Here is a 19,645-nt window from a genome sequence, read left to right on the forward strand (position 1 = left end):
GTGCTACCTGCAAAATCCATTGTTCCTGCTCTTCTTCCAGAAAGGCACCCCATCTTTAAGCAAAAGTGGCAAACCCCAACCAGTACTTTGATGAGATCGGTTATAGCTTTAGGGCCTGACCACCAAGCAGGATCTGGGTTGCCCCAGATTAAATGCACCGCCCCCCCGCCTTGTTCAGTGAGTTGAGTGTGAAGACTTGCTTAGAATAGGAAATGCTGCCTCCCTTGCACATGCTGCAGCCCTGCTCCCAGCGCTGAGAGGAGGGGTGTCTTTACAGAAACTACATTAAAAAGAGTGTACAGTAGAGTTGCAAAAAAAAACTGGCCCAGGACTAAGAAGACCCTTCTGAACTTGCTTCTGCCATTTGGGAGCGATCGATGTAAGCTGAAGAAGTCACTTTTTGTTGTTTGGGGGGTTTTTTTGGCCTCGCTGCTCAGCATGAGGGAATCTTAGTTCCCAGACCAGGGATCGAACCTTTCCCCCCTGCAGTGGAAGCTCAGAGTCCTAACCACTGGACCACCAGGGAAGCCCCAGGAAGTCACTTCTTAGCCAAAAACGCAGGCAGTCACAGCAACCGTGCTTGTGTTGTTCTGCTGTGAGAATCAGATAAGAAAACAGACTTCAAAGTGTTTTACAAACTCTCGAGGGATTATTATTTCATGATTGGAGGAAGAGGAGACAGCATTTGGTGACAAAGTTATAAAGGTAGATGTCGGGGAGGGTGGTTGATGGGAAGGGAGAACACAGCAGGTGCTCCTGGGGGGACTCAGCAGTCGGTGGTGACAGTGGCTGAGAGCTCCTGGATGCGCCAGGCACTGCAAGCCTTGCACAAGATGTGCCCATCCAGCGGGTAGCAGCCCTGACACTCACCCTCAGACGAGAGCAGCAGCCCACACTCCTGTTCGGAAAGAAGCAACAGCTTTCCATCAGGCCCGGACCCCTGAGTTCCTTCTCCCTCGTGCTCAGCACCCCAGACCCCAATAACCCTTTTTCCCTTGCCCAGCCCTCCTACCTCACACTTGTAACAGCCAATGTGAAAACTGCGATCCAGAGCTACGATTCGCACGGTCTCCTCCTGACCTGGCTCAGGCATGATGGCCCCACCACACACTGAGCATCTTGGGGCAAACTTCCTGGGGTGGAAGGGAACCAAGGAGGCTGTCAAGCCCCAGGGTTAGAGGGAACTAACAACAGAGCCCAGAGAAGGTGGGATGCAGGAGGGAACGGGAGAGGCCAGAGGTAGGTAGGGTCTTGGATCTTAGGGAAAGAGAGTGATTTTAATGAGAAGGAGGCATGGCCAGGGGTGTGAAACAGGAGCGGCTGGTACCGGGATATGAAGGAGAGATGAGGAAGGTGGGAAAGGCCAGGCCAGACATCCTAAGACAAAAGGTGGGGACCCCGCTGACCTGTGGAAGTCCTCAATGCAGTGGATCTGGCTGGTGGCATCCACAGTGAAAGGGATGCCGTCGAGGCCGCGGTGGCACACCACACAGGTGAAGCAGCCAGGGTGGTAGGCCTTCCCCATAGCCCGCAGAATCCGGTCCAGGATGGGCTGGGAGCACGTGGAGCACTTCTCCAGGGTGGCCTGTCGGGCAGGAGGGCAGGAAGGTCGGGGGCTGGGGCCACCCACGGCAGCCCTTACAGGCATCCTGCCAGCCTACCCATCTGTTTCTGTAGCCCCCTGCATGTGATTCAGTGAAAGGTGGCCTTGAACAGATCTGAGTGCAAGCCCCAGCACTGCAGCTTCCTGGACAAATTATTTAACCTCCCTGAGCTTCAGTTTCCTTCAGTAGTAATATCTGCCTCACATTCCCTTAAATCTAAAACAAATGCCTCAGAACTTCCCTGGTGGTCCAGTGGTTAAGAATCCTCCTTCCAATACAGGGGACGCGGGGTCGATCCCTGGTCGGGGAACTGAGATACCACATGCCGTGGGGCAACTAAGCCCATGGGCCACAACTAGAGAGCCTGCGTGCCACAAACTACAGAGCCCATGCGCCCTGGAGCCCGAGAGCCACAATTGGAGGAGAGAAAACCCGTGCACAACAACGAAGAGCCCATGTGCCGCAGCGAAAGATCCCATGTGCCGCAACTAAGACCCGATGCTGCCAAAAGAATCTTTAATTTAAAATAAAATAAATGCCTCACATGTATGAGGGAATATCGTCCTTCCTCTCCAGCAGCCCGTGTATTGCTACTGACTTCATTCATCTCCTCTTGTGTATCAGTTTTAGTCCCCCTGCTTCAAGCCCTATTCCTCTCTGGGGCTTGGATATCGAGTTCCCATCTCAGACTGGAAACCTCCCCCCCGCCAGCCCCAACCACTCACCACATAGCAGCTCTCACAATATGCCCTCCTCTCCACGGCGTAGAAATGCTGGCCCCGGAGCTGGGCCCGGCACGTAGAACACACAAAGCAGCCAACGTGAAAGACGCGGTCCAGGGCCACGACCCCGGCCCCATCCCCGACCACATCTTCTCCGCAGCCACCACACCGGCCTGGGGACGGGCAGGGACAGGGTCAATCTGCACAGGCCGGGAAGTTGGATCCACGGGCCTTCTGACTCTCCAGCCCCATCTCCCCTTTCCCGCCCCACCCGGGGTCAGCTCACCCACCGAAGTACTCCCCGCTGGGTGGGTGGTTCATGTCGTGCACCAGCTTCTTGGTCAGCCTCTCAAGCTCCTCCTCGGGAGGCTGGCTCAGGGGGACCTGGGAGGTGAGAATCAGGGGCTTGGCCCTACCTCTAGCTCCTGATGCTGTCACTGAGGGTGACCGGGCAATTCTACCCAGAGAGTTCATCGGAGAACATCCCAGCTCAGGGGCCAGGGGTGCCCCTGCAGGAGCCAGTGTGCATATCTAGACCCCTTCCTCCTTTATTTCCTGACCTGCCCCCACCCGCAGAGGATCCAGAGCTCCAGCGCCGCAGACCTCTGACAACCGGGACGTGAAACCCCACCCACACCCCACCTGGTCAGCGTCCAGTTGTCTTTGAGGACCCCAAATCCCAGTGCCCAGGGGCTTACCTGGGACCCGTACCCGCCTCCTCTTCCTCCGGCAGAGCTGGAGACCCCAGCAACCTCTTCTTTGCCCCCCGGCCCTGGCTCGCGGTGGCTCCTATAGCCAGCCCCCCAGACTTCACCTCGGCCTGGGAGAGGAAAGTGGGGCCCCGGGAGGGGCCCAGAGGCCTGAGAGGCCCCCCGCCTGGGGGGGCCACAGCCCCTCACTGGTTGTGCCACCTTCACTTGCACAGGGAAGGCAGGGCCGGCGGGGGTGCTGGCCGTAGCATAGGAGGCTGGAGTGGGGCCCCCATAGGGGGATGCTGGGAGCGGCGGGGGAGGAACACCCCCTCCATTCGGCTTCAGGGAGCCTGAGCCTGAGCCTGAGCGGTAGGCAGGGGGCTGAGGGGGCTCGTAAGCCTGGGGAGAAACGCAGACCAGAAGGAGTGAGCTGGGCCCATTCTAGGACACACATCTGTAGAACCCCCTACCCCATGTGGCACCCAGGCAAGCACTGGTTTTGACAAGGGGCCTCCCTCAAGTGGTTGACAACCTAGTGAGTCTTGGTGACCCAGCTTCCTCCACGCTGGTGTGGGCATCACTCACACAGAGGGGGAGAGCGGTTGAGAATTCAGAGTAGGGACCAGGCTTGGGAGGGGAGGGGGAGGGGTACGGGACAAGGACCGGAAGGGACAGGGGCAGGACAGGGGAGTCACCTGCCGGTCAGGCCGCCTTGGGGCGTGACCTCGACCCCCGTCCAACTCAGCCAGCATGCTGGTCAGGGAATCTATCTCAGCATCCAGACTTCCTGGGCGCAAGCCCCCCCTGTCTGCGGGGAGCCCCTGGGGATGGAGCAAAAGCAGGGAGAAAGCAAATCACACGGTCTCCTCTCCTGCCCTAAGCTCCCCCCAGCCCCCAATCCCCGTGCTCACCTGCGAGCGCTGGGGTGCTCCACGGCACCCCACCCAGGCCAGCCCCCGATCCTCCGGTCCCCCAGGGGCCTGGTAACACTGCTCAGATGGGAGGGGGCAAAAATTGACCCTGGGGTGGGGCTGGAGTGCTGGGTTGAGGGAAGAGAGAGTGAAGGTGGGGTTGGGGAAGGAGAGGGTGACACTTGTGGACGCCGCCGTCTTGGGTCCCTCTTCTCCCCTCCCCCACGCCCCCACCCCCGCACCTGGGGTCCGCGGATGGGGCAGGAGGCAGGGAGGGCCGCGAGGGGGCAGGGGCGGCGAGGTCCAGCCGGGCTTGGGAAGGGGCGGCAGTGGCGGGCTCAGCAGGAGGCAGGAGCCACTGGACAGAGGTGAGCGCTGGTGGCCCGGTGGCCTCCTCGGCCGCACTGGGCTGCCTTACCTGCTCCGTGGGCCGCCGGCGGCCCCGAGGCGCCTCGGGGGAGCCCTCTCCCCTGAGGGGCTCTGGCAGGCTCCGGCTGCTTCGGGGTGAGCCAGGTGGGCCCGGACATGGCCTGGAAAGGGGGACCCCAGACAGCGGTCAGGGCCCCACGGAGCCCCGGGCCTCTGACTTTGATCCCTTCTTCTGTCCCACACCTCGCTTGGGACTCCAGGAAAGAAACTTTTTCTGGCTTTTTTTTTCCCCTTCCTCCCTAATTTTGGGTACGGCCACGCCCCCGGTGACGTCACCGCATTCCTGGGGGAGGGTCACGTGGCCCCCTAGGCCCTAAACTGCCGTCCCTCCCCGAGTCGGGCCCCCTCCTGCGAGCAGGGAGGGCTTTCCTCGAGAGCCTGAGTCTGGGGGCTGCGGGCAGCCTCCATCTCCACGAGCTTCCCCCAGGCCCGGAGCCCCGGGTCCCGCACGTGGCCCCCTCGCCGCTGGGACGCTCCAGCGCCCCTCTTTCCCCATCCCCCATACAGATTTCTCCCTCTTTCCATCCCAGCTACCCGCCCCCCTCCAGAAACGCCAGGCCAACGCGTAGTGTTTTGATCTTTTATTCACGTTCGGCAGTTAGAAAAATAAAACAGAACAAAAACATCAAAACCCCAGTGGTCGGGGAGTCTGTTGGGCGAGGTGGGGAGACTGAGGTAGCCTAGAGTCACAAGCGGAGACCCAGCCCCCGTCAAGGCACGGGTGAAGGGAGGGAGTCCAGTGGGGGAGGGAGCCCTCCCCCGTGGTGGCGGGGACAGCTGCCCTGCGTTAGTTAGTGCACCGGGGCCCCTCTCCCAGAGACCGAGATGACAGAGACCAGGATCCCCTAATACCTCCACCAGGGTCCGAGTCCCATGTGCCAGGCGGGTGGAAGGCGGCCCTTCCCCTCCTCACCCCATAATCAAGGTGGGCCACCCGATTACGATTACCTAGACACTCTCTACCTGGAACGGGCATCAGAGATCAGTGCAAGTGACGGGGGTGACGCCATGAATGAGCAGCGTGGGGCCCAGATCGCGGCTCAGAACTTCCAGCAGCGCCAGGTAGCGAGGATAGCGAGCAGGGTCAGCAGGTGGCCGGGGCAGGTACAGGAAGGTCAGGGCGGTGGCGGGCCCCTCCTCGCCATCCCCACCCTCAGGGCCACCAGGCCCCCCTCCTCCGCCACGCCCCTGCTGGGCCCGAACCAGGGCGTTGGCGCTACATGCCAGGGCCTCTGCCTCGGCGTCTCCCCGCCTGCCGTTCACGAAGTCCCCTTCCTCCTCCTCCTCAGGCTCCTGGGACGACGCAGACCCCTCGCCCCACACCACCTCCTGCACCTGGGCCCGGATCCTCAGCTGGCTCAGCAGTGCCCGCAGCCGCCCCTCGGCTGCCCCTGGCGCCTCGCGAGGCCCCAGGCACAAGAAGATCCGCAGGCGGGCACTGTGCCAAGCAGGCACCATGCCCAAGATGGTTGCCATCTGCAGCAGGAAGAGGCCGCAGACATCCACGTAGCCGGGCCCGCCCCGGGGCCGCAGCAGGTTGAGGGGCCACACGTCCACGTGATGCAGCTGAGAGGTGCCCCCAGATCCCCGGCTTAGCCGCTCGGGGGGCAGGGCTCCACAGGCCCGGGCCAGAACCACATTCTTGTTCATCTTCAGGGCGTCTGCCACTGTAGCCACGTAGTCCTGGGGACTGAGAGCCCGGGGGCTTCCTGGAGCCCGGGGTGGAGGGAACAGGGTGCTCAGGGCTGGGGACCCGCCCTCCTGGGTGCCATCCGCAGGCTCAGAGAAAGCTGGGTCCGTCAGGAAGTGGTCCTGGGGTGCAGCATCATCGTAGAAACCCAGGACCAGCGTGTTGGGCTTCATGCCACCTGGGGTAGGCAGGAAGGAACCCACGAGGATCAGACTCATGGCTGAGTTCACACTATGCTAATAGGTGTCCACTCCCACCCGCTGACAGCAACGTGTGTCAGCCATCAGGTATGACATGTGCATTACGCTTGGCCTCTTAAGGCAACATTATGCACATCTGCATAATGACTTTTAGTTTTCCCAAACACTTTCACATGCATTTATTTGATTTATCTCCATGACTAATCTCCCCCATTTAAATAGGCAAAGTTCGCCTTAGGATTCTCGTAACTAAGAAGCACTTCCGTTCAGGGGCAGTAGGATATATTCACTCTGGGCTTCAACACCTTTTTCATGATAGGAGATACAAGTCTGACTCCACTGGCAGATGGGACCCCCTGATCAGTCAAGCTCCTGGCCTCAATCCCCAGGGAAACACCGCTCAGACCCTGCTAGGGGGGGATAAGAACTCAGGGCTGGGTCTGCACAATGTGTTTCTATGACTGCAAAGCCCTAACAACAGCGTGTCCAAAGCACTGTCCCCTGTGAGCCACCATCTGCACGCTGGCTGGAGCCCCCATCCTGTTGAAAGCACTTGGTGTTTTAACTCATCTGATCCTTGAAGCAACAGTATGAGGTAGGGACTATTACTCACCCCCTTTTACAGATAAGGAACCTGAGACCCAGAGAGGTGAAGTCACTTGCCCGAAGGCTCATGGCTGACAGACACTGGGGCCAGCAAGTGAACACGATGTACCCAGCACCAGAGCCCATTCTCTGAGCCACTAGGCTGGTGGTGCACCAACCACAACGTCCCCAGTCCCTGCTGACAGCTCCTGGGTTTTAGTATCTGAACAACGAATATGGAATCGGATAATTTCCCCTGTACCAGGGCTGAGTTTACAGGAAGACTCAGACCTCCTCCAAGACCCCTTCTCACGGGACAAAAGGTGTACTCAAAATCTGCCAGCATATCAAAATCTCCATGCTGGGGGATTAACCACTTAAAGGAAACCTTTTCCTTTTCATTTGAATCATTTTCTGCAGGATGAATTGCGTGAAAGGAGTGGTCTCTTGGTCCAGAGACCAAGGGTCTCTCCCCAACAAAAGGTGGGGCTGAGGAGAGACGAGCCCTCAGATGCTCCAGGTTCTAGCTAACAACGCTTGATAACACCCCTAAAACACCTTGGCAGGTGGGAACTCCAACTGATCTTGCAAATTAAACTAGTCACACCCCCTCCTGAGCATTTCCCAGGGTTCTGATTGACACCGACCAGGGCAATGTCCAACACTTGAACTTTAGCCAGATTGTAAGTGGAGCAGGAAGCGTGCGTTCAGAGACAGCACAGACGCCAGTCCCGGGGTTGAGAAAGATGGAGGCGCTGAGCAGGGATCTGGAGGCAGCTGGTGAGCTGGGCTGGAGGCCTTGGCACAAAGACACAGTCACGGAGCTGGGACTGTTCCACTCCATGCGACAGCATCAGGCCCACACACCCCTGGCATCCTTTGTAGTCTCTGGGAGCCACGTTACACGGCCCCCTACTTCTCTGCTGCTCTCAAGGCCCAGCTGAGATACCATCTCATCACAAAACCTCTGCTGGCCACATCGGTGACAGTGGTCTTCCTTTCTCTGAACTCTGGTGGTTAGAAAGCATCTACCCTAGATTTGATAGGGCAGCCCCACCTCAAATACTTCTCCCACTGCCCCCTGAAAGACGACATGTTCTGCAGAGCCTGTGCCCCAAGCATGGGTCAGAAAGAAAACAAACAAACGGTGTTGCTCCATCTCTAGTCCTTAAGGCATCACCTCGGAGACCTTATCACACACTGTCTTTTATCTTTGAAAACCAAGTCCTGTCTGCACTAGATTGTGGGTTCCTTTTGGAGTTTGCAATCTGTGGTTGACTATCTGGGGGAGGGGAGCAGAGATTGAGAGGGGCCACGGAGTGGAGCAACTCACCAAGACCTGAGATCCGCAGCAGGTGCTGAGCCCCCTGGCGCACGGAGGGCGAGAGGGTGAGGTCCACGAAGGCCTTCACTTGGGCCCGGTCCACCAGGCTCAGCCACGCCCCGTACTGTGGCTGCACGGGGTCCGAGGGCAGGGAGTCTGCGGAGGAGGCAGGCAGCCCATGTGGGCCAGATTCACGTACTTTCTCCTAGAGTCCAAGTCCACGTGGGCAGAAAAGAAAGGTCTGGGCGGGGGTATGGCTGGTAGGGAGGGTCATCTGGGAAGAAGCACGAGGCCTCTGGGGCACAAAGAACACAAAGAGCTTCTGGGAAGGGGAGGGAGAGAGAGGTCGCGGCGGAGGGGTGAGTGGAGGGCAACTGACCGAGGTCTCCCAGGGTGACATGGCCCAGCACATAGAGGCCCCCTTTCTTGAGCTGGTTGGCCAACCGCAGCAGAGGCAGCGCGCCCCGGGGGTTCCCCACCAGCAGCAGCAGCTGCGGCCGCCAGAACTTCACGTGGTCCTTCCGGACGTCCAGCCGGAGCAGGTACTTCCGCACCTGGGGACCAGGTGAGGTGACAGGAGGAAGGGCTCCGGGGCGCGGCGCCCATTCACCAGCTGGGCCGGAACCAGCCGCAGGCAGCCGGGGGAAGAGGAGGCCTCCTCCGGGCGTGGGCGTTCCCGTCCCAGCCCCCCCTCCCCCTCCCCTCCCCCTCCCCCCGCTCCCCCCACCTGATGGAAAAGAAGGGCCTGGCTGACGTAACCCCAGCTGCTGGGGCCTCCTCGAGCCGTGAGCAGGGCAGAAAGCAGGCCCATGAGAAGCAGGGAGCCGCCAGCGGCCCCGGGGCTGATGAGGAACATCATGAGCAGGCAGGAGGCCACCCCCAGCAAGCACGTGTGCCAGGAGAAGAGGCTGAAGGTGGGGCTGGGGGCCGACACAGAAGGAAGGCGGCTCGGGGCTGCCCCGACAGCGAGCCGCCCCACTCCATCCCCAGCCTCCGCCCGCCTGGTCCCAGGCCTTCCCATCCCTCCCTCCCTTTCTCTGGGGACACAGGCATCTCCTTCGCTCACCGGAAGTTGGGGGCCGAGGCCCACTCGAGGCTCAGGCAGGACAGGTCCACGGCAGCGTAGGCCACCAAGTAGAAGACAGTGACCACAGCGGCCAGCGTGTTCAGCTTCCCAGCCAGGAGCACCAGCTGGACACGGACCAAGAGGCTGCGCGTTCATCCACGCGCCCCGCTCCCCATCAAACGCCGACGCATCCTGCCTTTTCAGGCACGTCTCCCAGTGCGCGTCTGACCCTTCCTGGTCCCGCGAGTGTAACGGGGGGGGGGGGGCTTACGGTGAGGGTGAGGGTGAGGGTGAGGGCAGCTTGAAGAGGAAAGCTTACCTGCACTAGGCCCCAAGAATACAGCACGGCTCCCCAGGGGTTCCCCCCTTGGGATATAACCTTAGCTGGCGCCAGGATCACTCCTGTGCAAACAGAAATGCAGCAGACACATCAGCCTGGGCCAAGGGGGGGACCGAGACAGACACAGGAGGGTTCTCTCAGAGCCGGGCACGAGGCAGGGGACAGCGCACCGAAGAGGTTGTCCTGGGCCAGGGCGTGGAGGATGCGGGAGGCGCCGATGAGGGAGCTCATGGAGGCTGAGAGCGATGTGGCATAGATACCGGTCAGCACCAGCGGGGGCCACAGGCTGATGGCTTGGAAGAACCCATAGTCCTCCTGCAGCAGGATCCTACAGGGAAGGAAAGGAGGAGGGTGCAGATAATAAATGTACATCCATCCTAGGGGCCTGGTGAGAACAGTTCTCACAACACTGGCTGAGGTTAAGCGCTGGGTATTCTGAGCTGACCCCAGCCCTGATCTCAAGGACCGTATTAATAGATCGAGTGTGCCCAGGGGTTAGACTTGGCATTCACTGGCTGTCGTTGGGCCGCTTTGGATTTCATCACAGGGTGGACATTCCCAACAGTACGGGCACAAGAAGCCAAATATTTATGGAAATACAAACGGACTAGAAAGCTCTTCCCCACCCCACCCCCAAGCCGAGTACTTACAATAGTACCAGGCACAAAGCAAATGCTGGCTTCGGGTTGGCTGTTACCATGTAGCCAGCCCTCCACATCCAGGGCAGCAGCTCTAACTCTCTCCCAGTGGGAGGCACAGTCCCCATTTTCTCCACACCACCCAACAGCTTGGGTATCTGCCCCCATCCCGCCCTGGCCCGTGCTTCCCTTGGCGATCCAGGTGTGACAATGCCTCCACTCCACCCCCTCAAGGACCAGGCTCACCCCCTCCCCAGGCACCTGTCACAGGTGAAGCTGGAGAGGAAGAAAAGCAGGATGTAGATGAAGAAAGTATAGGCAACGGCAACAATCGTGCCCAGAGGAATGGCCCGGCTGGGATCCTTCAGCTCCCCTGGAGGGCAGGGAGCAGAGGGAGGGAGGTCAACCCTCCACCATGCCCTGTATCCCTGAACCCTCAGTGCCCTGTAGGGGCACAAGGTGGCAAGGCAGCCCCCTCCCCCAAGGACTCTCACCTGACATGTTGGCCCCAGCCATGATGCCTGTGCAGCCGTTAAAAAGGACGGCAAAGACGCTAGCAAAGGTCATCGTGGCCCCCGTGGTGTAGTCCTTGGCGTAGCCAGCTGAGGAGAGGGGAATCGTTCCCAGGGAGGAGAGGGGATCAGCATCCGTCCTAGGGATCCGGGCGTTTTGGCCCTGCTACCCTCTCCTCACGTTCTAAACCTGCCCCCACTGCCTCTCCACCAGCCTCACCAGCTCACCGAGACCCCAGCCCTGACCCGTCTCTGGCCCTGGCTCAGCTGACCTCATCACCTCCTTCTCCCCACACCTCTCCGTTCCTCCCTCCAGGCCTTCATCCACGCTCTTTCCTCAGACGCCTTCCCTCCACCTCCTATCTGAATTTCCCAACCCCGCTCACGCCACCTCTAGCTCCACCAGCCCGTGCCCTCCCCGGCCCAAACCCAGGTCTCCCTCCTCTGGACTCCTCTGTGCTTCTTGTCTACCTGAATTACACTCGGTCCTATTATGCAGTTTGTTTCCTGAATGTACATCTTATCTCTCCAACTAAACAAGTTCCTCTAAGGTAGGGACTGTCTCGTGGTCACTCTCGTGCCCAGCTGGGTCAAACAGACAGCGGCCAATACACGCCCAACAGATCTTAATCAACCTGTACTGCTCCAGGTCCAGACCTCCCGCCCCTGATTTTCTCTGACATCTCTTCTCATCCAGGGATTCCAAGCCCCCCCCCCCACACACACACACGCCCGCCCCTCGCCCGGAGAACCCCAGGGCTCCTGCACCCAGCTCACCGCTCATCCAGGGATTCCAAGCCCCGCCCCCCCACACGCCCCGCCCCTCGCCCCGAGACCGCCAGGGCTCCTGCACCCAGCTCACCGCCCAGATTGGCCTTCAGGGTGCTGCTGTTGAAGCCGGTGAAGTGGCCAACCTGGGGCGGCAGGGAGGAGCCGTTGGGGCCAGGCCTAGGGGTCAAGGGGATGTCCCTGGGCCTCACAGCCACAAAGCTGACCAGCACAGAGGCCAGGGAACCGGAGACCAGCAGGAATGTGAGGAAGGAGGCGCGGGCGTAGAGGCCGGCCCCCAGGGTGCAGACCCCGCCCACCAGGCCCAGCAGCAAGGAGCCGTAGAGCAGGTTCCAGCCGTAGCCCTGCGGTAGGGTGCGGAGCCCGCTGGACCCCGTGGCATCTGTAGAGAGGAAGGAACAGAGTTAGAAAGCCAGACCCCCAAGGAGGGACCCCAACCATGACTCAAAGCAGGAAGGGACCCCATCTTTGGCCCACCAGTCCTCAGAAAGGCCATCTTTCCCACTCCCCCGCCCAACTGTACCCCAGCATCCTAGCCCTGCCTGATGGGTACCACCAATCTTGCTCTGTCAATTTTAGGAGTGTTAATCTGGCCTCCCTGACTAGATGGGAAGCTCCTCACAGGCCAGGACATTCTCTCGGATGTCTGGATGTCTGCACGAGGCTGGGCACAGAGCAGGAGCTCAAGAAAGTTGAGCATCTCTCCTGGAGAGGGCTTCTCTCCCTGCCATGATCCCAGAATCCCAGACCCGGCAAATCCTCAGAGCTGCCCAGACCAGCGTGGGGAGCACAAACCAGCCCCGAAGACATCAAGCATGGCCTCCACCAGCCCCAGCAGGGAGACAGCACAGCCACAGACGTTAGCCAGGTAGAACATGAGGCCAATGCTGCCCCCGACCTCAGGCCCCAGGGTGCGACTGATCATGACTGAAAGTGGAAGCAGGGGGTGAGCGTTAAGGGAAAAGAAAATGAACTGGAGCGTGAGGAAGGGCCCAGGCACGAAGCACCATGCAGCTGACCCTCCAGGCCTCCTCTCCCTGAACACACGGGACTGTGCCCAGAGGCAGTGCGTCCCACTGCAGCCACTCCCAAGCCACGTGGCTTTGCCCAAGTCACTAACGCTCTTGAATGTCCTCGTCCATAAGATGAATACTACCTAACTGACAGGACGGTCAAGTAGAACCAAAATGGCAGCTGGGAAGACACCTGGTGAACTGGAAAGTAGCACTACCGTGTCAGGTCGTGTTTGTCCCCTTCCCCATACCAACCTGTCTGCTGGACATTCATTAGAACTTGTCCCCTCTTGTCCTACCCCCCAGGGGATGCAGGGAGGGGCCCTCTCCTCCCCCCTATAAGACAGAAGAGCCCAGACCCCTGTCCACCGACGTTGGAGGATACAGTAGGCTCCGCCCCCTCGCACAGCTCCATTGGTAGCGATGGCACAGACGGAGAGGACAGTGAGTGCCAGGATGAGGTAGGCAACCAGGAGCATGGCCAAAGCCTGCAGCAGCCCAGCGTGGCCCACCACGAACCCTGCGACAGGAGTGGCAAAGCAGGTGAGACGGCGGCTCACCCATCGCACCCCCCACCCCACCCCAAGCCCTTCATCCACCCGCGTCTCCCAGGGCCCTTCCCCAACCTCATCCCAGTCCCACCCCACTGCACCCCCAAGTAAACCCCTGCCACTCACCAATCCTCAAGAAGACAACTATACTGAACATGGACAGGACCGTGGGTACCACCACACCCAGGAAGGTGGAGAGCTTCCGGGCAGACGCCCCTCCAGGACCCCCGGCCCCACTGGCAGGGAAGGAAACCCCCTCCTCCCCCAGGAGCCGGTAGGCCAGCAGAGGAGAGTTCTCATTGGCCATGGTCGACAGCGGGCAGAGGAAGCCGCCAATGGGTTATGAAGCCTGCAAAGAGTTTGCTGAGTGGAAGGCAGCTCCGTGGAGCCCCCCACAAAACACCTCTAACCAAACACCCAGAAGCTTCCCCAAAAAGGAAACACACACACAGACACACTCACGTTCACCAACAACTCAAAGAGTTAGTGGAGGGCAGACTGGTCCCGGCCACTGCCCCAACAATGGCAGACTCTTAAACCTCAGCGGTGGGTACCATGGCCCCTCCCAGCTCCTGAGGCCACCCCTTCCCCCGTGTCCCTGAGACTAGGGATGGCAGTGGCTCTGGAAAGGTGCAAAGATCCTCCGCCTTCTTAACTAGCAGCGCAAGAGGAAGCAAATCCTCCAGAAGGGAAGTGAGTGATGGGCAGGAGGCCCTCCTCACCCCATCCTCCGGAGTCCTGAGCCGCCCCCCAAGATCCTCCATGCAATCACCTCATCCCCGGGCGATAAGAAACTTCCGAATCTTCCAAAGCCCCACCCTCCATCAACACTCTCCCTCAACCCATCTCAAACAGCCTCCTCTTTCCTTAATCTCCCCAGATCCCTCCCACCCACGCAGGCGTCCCCCAAACTCCACCGCCCCAACAACTCCTCGACGACCAAAACAAAAACACCGTCCGGCGACACAAGGTGGTCCTCCTCCCCGCACCGGTTCCTGCCCACTTTCTCTCGGGGCGGGTTGGAGGGGGCCGAGATTCGCTCCTCCCCGGCCAGGCACACCCTCACCGCCCGGGTGTGGCAGGGCGTTCACTTACCCACCGGAGGACGCAGCCGCTCAGGAGTGATCCCCGAGAGCCGGAGGGTCCCCCACTGGCGGAGGGGGCAAGGGTGCCGGAAAGACAGCTGTGGCTACCGGGATGCCAGGCCTCGAGCCTGACCCACCCCCAGCACACAAGCGCCCCATTGGTCCCCGGGCTCGTCCCCGCCCCGTGGGCGAGCCCGGGGAAGCCCCGCCCCACCCAGCTCACGCCGCCTGCGAGGCTCCCGTCCCACGTGCGACCCGGGTGCTGCTCGGCGTCGCCACTTGGACGTGCGTCTCCGGCAGGGTGTGGGCCACGGCTCCCACTGCGCCTATCACCCTGGTGCAAACAGGCGCCCGCCGCGCGGGCGGGACCCCACTCGGAGCTCGGAGGCGTCCGGAGGAGACACTGCTGAAAGGGGCGTGTCGTGACGGCGGAAGGCCTCCGGCAGGTGGGCGGGACCACAACACCTGGCCCTGGTGCGCCACCCGGAACGCGGGGCCCTACTCCTCCAGCCTCTCGGATCCTTCCAGAGCCCACCAGGTCCTGGCCTCAGCCCTCGCCCCTGCGGCGCCCTCCCCTCGCGCCCTGTCCAGCCCACTGGCTGCTCTCCTCTCTTCCGCCACCAGAGGGAGCCATTGGCCGCCGATCCGGGCGAGCCCTGGAGGCGCAAGCCGCCGTAGGTCGGACTGGTCCCCCGCCCGCTTTCGCGCCTCCCCGCAACGTTGTGCCCTCCAGACTTTTGAACCTCTGAGAGTTAGGACCCACTCCTCACTCTACAGGTGCCATCAACGTCGGCACCACCTGGCAACGTTTCCTCATCTGTAAAATGGGGATTAACTAGACCCTCCCGGTCAAGGTTGCTGTGAGTGTGCAATAAACTAATAAGCACTTGAGAACAATACCGAAATGTTCAACAACTTATTTGCATACGGTACTACATGAAATATGCATAACCACTTTGTGAGGTAGATCCCGCTATGATTTCCATTTTTCACATTAGCAAACTGAAGTTTGGAGAACTTCAGTAATAATTTCCTAACTTTATAGAGTCCTTCATGGTTACACTGTCATTTGAGCCTCAGGAAATGAACACTGCTTTTCCTGCCACTGGCCTTTGGCTGTAAATTATCTGCAACCTTTCCCTAGGAGAGGAAGGGGCTCAAAGCAGCACAAATGTGGCTTTGCCAGGAAGAGGTCTCATGAGCAGTTAAACTGGCATTTTCAGTGGTCATCTCTGCTACCCACAACACGGAGCTTGGCTCCTGGGTCTCTCCAACATCCCTCCTGTCACAATTTTTGGTGATTTCAACATCCACATGGATGAGACTTCCAACACCCTGGGCTGGCAGGTGCTTAAACTCCACTTCTGCATAGATCTCACCCTCCATCCCACCCAATGGTGATGCCTAGACTTTGTCATTACCAGTAATGTACCCTCTCCTCTTTTCATTCACCACTTCTAGTTATGCCTGTTGAGGAAAAAAAATAATCTGACACTTGCTAAAACAGTAAAGAAGACTTTATTCAGAGCTATTGAAATAGGTGTCAAGACTCACAGTAGGGGAGAGAGAACGGGCTCAACTCCAAATACAGCAAAAACAGCTGGGGATTTAGAGCCAACAAGCAGAATGAGGGGGTCAGTGAATGTAAAATTACTAGGAGGAAGCACCAAGCATTGGGGGATTCTAGCTAAAGGGACTTAACAGGATCCTTGCTGAAGGCAGGCCAGGGTGATCAGATATGAAGGGTGGGTGGGTTCTCTCTAAACTGAGCTAGGAAGGCCCAGCAAGGATGGGGGCTAAGGTCGAAGCCTAGTCCAGAAGAAGGTTCAGAGGAAACTGACTGAAGTTTGGTCAAGGGGAGGGTCTTTGTCATGCCCTGACCCGAACACTCCTCCACCTCACTGGTGCCTCAATCCATTGATCCTGCCCTCTGCCCACTGTCCCCCACTCACTTCCCTTCTTACCCAGCTTAAAGTTCACGGTCACTGAAAAGCACTCCCTTGCCCCTCTCTCACTTTATTACACCTCCTGGCAAAATCACAGCCCCGGTAAATGCAACTGTCCTCCCGTTCAGTCTCCTTTGCTGGTTCTTCCTCATCTCTTGTCTCAACTCTGGAGCACTCCTAGGTGTTGGAGGAACAGCCAAGAGGCCACTGTGGACTGGAGGCTCCACTGAGCACTGGAAGCTCAGTCCACAGACATCTTTTCACCACTTACACCCACTCCCTTGGTGATCGCATCCAATCCTCTAGTTTTAAATACCATCTCTATAACAGTGCCTTAAGGGTGTATCTACAGCCCAGATCTCTACTCTGAACTTCAGACTTCCAAGAACATACTAACATCTCTGCTCGCACATCAAACGGGCAACTCAAACTTGGCATATCCAAAATCCAACGCCTGAACATACCCCCACAACCTACGCCTCTTGTGCTTGTCCCACTTGCCCAGGTGCTTAGGTCAAAAACCTTGGGGTTGTGCTTGAAAACTCTCTCTTACACCCCACATCCAACCCATCAGCAATTCCTTTGGCCTCTACTTTTTTTTTTTTTTTGGCCTCTACTTTTAAAATACAACCAGTATCCAACCCCAATTTACCACCCTAGTCCAAGTCACCATCATCTCTTGCCTGCATTATTGCGACAGCTCCCTGACTGGTGGCCCCCTAACTGGTGTGTCTGCTTCTGCCCTGGCCCCTACATTCTATTCTCAACAGATCGGAGTGATGCTATTAAAGCAAGTATCCATTCATGACACTTCCCTCTTCAAAACTGTCCAGTGGTTTCCCATTTTCCTCGGAGTAAAAATCAAAGTCCCTTAAGGTAACCATACTTACCTTCTGATTCACCGACTACAGTCCAGCTACCAGGTTATGCCTGCTGCCTTAGCATAAGTATTAACAGCATATCCTTCGCTCAGAAGTGACCCAGAGCGGTCTACATATTACATGGGCACCCTACGCATGAAGCCCTACCCGATCTGCATCCTGCCCTCACCTCTGCTCATCTCCTGATCTTACCCCACAACGACCTCTGGGCTGTGTCCAAGAACGCCCTGTGGGCACACAGGGCATGAGCCTCCTTTGTCTTCCGAACTCAAATATTATCTTCTTAGTGAAATCTTCTCTGCCAGTCCCATTTAAATATTGAACTACACCTTCCTTCCCATCCCACTTTCCTATTTTTTTTCTCCATAGCTCTTAACACTAATACATGTCGTTTACTTGTGTATCTTGTTCATTGACTGTCCATTCCCAACAGAAAGTTAAGCTCCACGAAACAGGAACTTGTTTTTTCTTCGCTGCTCTAGCTCCGGTACTTCTAACTGCCCCTGGCACTCGAGGGCACCTCAGGAACCATTCCCTGACGGTTCTGGGAACCATCGCGGACCTGAGGGCTTGCTCCTCACGTGACTGCATGGGCCCCGCCCCGCCCACTGTGAAAGGAATATGGCGGCGCCCAGGGTAGCCTCAGAGAGAGGGCAACCAAAGAGAGGGCGCCAGCTTGCTAGAGCGTCCGCGCCGCCGCCTAGTCTGCGGGCGCGTCCTGGGAAAGCGTGAATTCTTAGGCGAAGTGTTGGTCCGCCTCCCCACCATTTTTAAAAGAAAAAGGAATTAGCTAATCCTCAGAAACTGCCTGGGCTGACCTGCCTACCGTCTTCCCCACCGCTTGGGATTCCCGGGATTCGAGGCGTGTAGGACGAGGTTGTGGGATTCAGTATCTAGATTTTTCTCCCCTCGTGTTGGCTCCCACTTATTAGGTCACCTCGGGGTGTCCCCCCAGCCTCCAGTTCTAGGAATCCCCGAACACACACCCGGACCGCCCCTCGGAGATAGGACGTCCAATCCCCGCCCCCGGGTGCCCCAACTCCGAGTTCAGGCCCTAAATGCCAATTCCCCGGCGATCGAGCCTCCCTACCCCCGCCGTGAGCTCCCCAGGATTAAGTCTCGTGAATCCGGACCCCCCCCCCACCAGGCCCCAGGGGCAGATGAGCCCTTGGCCACCGCCCCTACAGTTTCCTGCAGACCCAGCAAACAAAAGGCTCGGGAAGAGAGGCGAGGCTGAGCAGGGCGCCCTTCCTGCAGTAACAGCTGATGGAGCAAAATGACCCAGGAGGGAGAGGAGGGGATGGATGAAATTCCAGGGTTCCTGGAGGACCGCAGCGGGAGGCCAGACTCCTGGATCCTGGGGAGGGAGGGAGGGAGTACAGGAAAGCGGCGGTGGAGGGCCCAGGCCGGACCCCGGAGTTCGCTGGGCTCTACCAGATCCCAACCGCCCTGGTGGGGGGGATGTCAACACTGGATTTCAGGTGAGCTCTCAGGCCCCCACGCTGGAATGGTGGGGGCTGGGAGAGGCCTGAAGGGCTGCGTCATCTCCTCTGGGCCCAGCCTACCGCCCCCCTGGCCCGACCTGCTACCCTCGGTGCAGGCCCCACCCTGGCCTGGCTTCCTGCTCCTCCCCAGGCACGGAGCTTTCCCTGGCAAGCTCCACGAACTAGCCCGGGGGCTTCTGGTCCCATCAGGACCTCGGTAGCCTAGCCCCCAGCCACGAATAGTCCTTGTATTCCCGCCTAGAGCCATTGCCCCTGCCCCCATCCCGGTCAAGGATACAATGGTAAGGGAAGGGCCCTGTCCAGCGGGTGGGGGGATGCTGGCATGGAGGGGGGGCTTGGCCTCATATCCTGTCAGGCTGCCAAGGGAAGAGAGGAAACAAAAGACTTCCCCCTGCTGGGACAATGAGCCTCCCATTACCTCTCCCCCGCCTCCCTCCCGCACTACCCACCCCCAGCCCTCCCTTTAAGCTCTGGTCCCCAGCCCCCTTGCCTCCGTTCTCTACCTCCTTGCCTTCTGGTAGCCTTGGCCTCTGTGGTGAGCTCTGCCCTTCCCCCGCCCTCCTTCTTATCGGCTCGCACTGATGCTTGCTCCCAGTCTTGGCAGTTTCAGTCCTCTGCCACTCCATCAGTGCTCAGGGTCCTTCCTCTTCCCCGTCACCAAGATTGGGGGCTGGCTGAGCCAGGCTCTGGTGACTGTTAGGGGCCAAATCACACCCCTTTAATGTCTAGTGCGGAGTAGGGGCTCCACAAGAGAAAGGGTCCAAGGCTGAGGGAGGGAAGTGCCCTCAGCCTGGCCTGGGTGAGCGAGGAAGGAGGAAAAGGACACGTGTGTCCTACAGGTCCTTGGAGGTGGGGCTGGAAGGCTGTCCTGTATGCTGAGTGCGGCGTCAGGCCCACCTGCTGGCTACTAGCTGAGTGCATTGCACAGGTCACTTAACCTTCCGAGGCTGTCTCATTTTTAAAGTGGATATCATGATAACGCCCATCCGCTTACGGGGTTCCTATGATGATTTAAATTCGATAATGCATGTTTAGAAAAAAAAAAGGTGAAGTAGTAAAGCTTTCCTCAGTCTTCCCAATCTCTACAGCCTCCCCCACACCCCCATTCCCACTCCCCGCAGTTTCCATCGCCATCATATGCCAATAACTCCAAAACTGGTGT

General features: G+C 58.9%; 2 protein-coding genes across 2 annotated transcripts; both read right to left on the reverse strand.

Moving 5' to 3' along the window:
- Positions 1 to 627: 627 nt before the first annotated feature.
- Positions 628 to 4,610, reverse strand: TRIP6 (thyroid hormone receptor interactor 6). Its single transcript, XM_029222218.1, has 9 exons — positions 4,348 to 4,610; positions 3,930 to 4,057; positions 3,714 to 3,839; positions 3,025 to 3,417; positions 2,617 to 2,710; positions 2,330 to 2,499; positions 1,407 to 1,585; positions 1,013 to 1,133; positions 628 to 898 (listed from the first exon to the last, which is right to left on the reverse strand). The coding sequence occupies exons 1-9, from the start codon at positions 4,454 to 4,456 to the stop codon at positions 767 to 769; spliced, it is 1,452 nt and encodes a 483-aa protein (XP_029078051.1). The 5' UTR covers positions 4,457 to 4,610; the 3' UTR covers positions 628 to 766.
- Positions 4,611 to 4,924: 314 nt separating this feature from the next.
- SLC12A9 (solute carrier family 12 member 9) lies at positions 4,925 to 14,270 on the reverse strand. The gene is made up of 14 exons (XM_029221290.1): positions 14,162 to 14,270; positions 13,193 to 13,415; positions 12,901 to 13,035; positions 12,298 to 12,429; positions 11,576 to 11,884; positions 10,696 to 10,803; positions 10,463 to 10,574; positions 9,734 to 9,891; positions 9,543 to 9,625; positions 9,224 to 9,348; positions 8,885 to 9,077; positions 8,537 to 8,711; positions 8,167 to 8,313; positions 4,925 to 6,226 (listed from the first exon to the last, which is right to left on the reverse strand). The coding sequence occupies exons 2-14, from the start codon at positions 13,371 to 13,373 to the stop codon at positions 5,334 to 5,336; spliced, it is 2,751 nt and encodes a 916-aa protein (XP_029077123.1). The 5' UTR covers positions 13,374 to 13,415; positions 14,162 to 14,270; the 3' UTR covers positions 4,925 to 5,333.
- Positions 14,271 to 19,645: the final 5,375 nt, after the last annotated feature.

Source organism: Monodon monoceros, unplaced genomic scaffold (genome assembly GCF_005190385.1).
Source record: "Monodon monoceros isolate NGI ecotype Baffin Bay Population unplaced genomic scaffold, NGI_Narwhal_1 Super_Scaffold_13, whole genome shotgun sequence".
Classification (NCBI taxonomy): domain Eukaryota; kingdom Metazoa; phylum Chordata; class Mammalia; order Artiodactyla; family Monodontidae; genus Monodon; species Monodon monoceros.

What these genes read in the sequence shown, in the direction of transcription:
- SLC12A9 (XM_029221290.1), bottom strand. Translation starts at nt 13,373, where the DNA reads ATGGCCAATGAGAACTCTCCTCTGCTGGCCTACCGGCTCCTGGGGGAG. An exon ending in GCTTGATGTCTTCGGGGCTG is followed by an intron (nt 11,885 to 12,297) that starts GTTTGTGCTCCC and finishes TCCTCTCTACAG; the next exon opens with ATGCCACGGGGTCCAGCGGG. An exon ending in AGGCCCTTCTTTTCCATCAG is followed by an intron (nt 8,712 to 8,884) that starts GTGGGGGGAGCG and finishes CCTGGTCCCCAG; the next exon opens with GTGCGGAAGTACCTGCTCCG.
- TRIP6 (XM_029222218.1), bottom strand. Translation starts at nt 4,456, where the DNA reads ATGTCCGGGCCCACCTGGCTCACCCCGAAGCAGCCGGAGCCTGCCAGA. An exon ending in CAAGGCGGCCTGACCGGCAG is followed by an intron (nt 3,418 to 3,713) that starts GTGACTCCCCTG and finishes GTTTCTCCCCAG; the next exon opens with GCTTACGAGCCCCCTCAGCC. An exon ending in GAGGCGGGTACGGGTCCCAG is followed by an intron (nt 2,711 to 3,024) that starts GTAAGCCCCTGG and finishes CTCACCTCCCAG; the next exon opens with GTCCCCCTGAGCCAGCCTCC.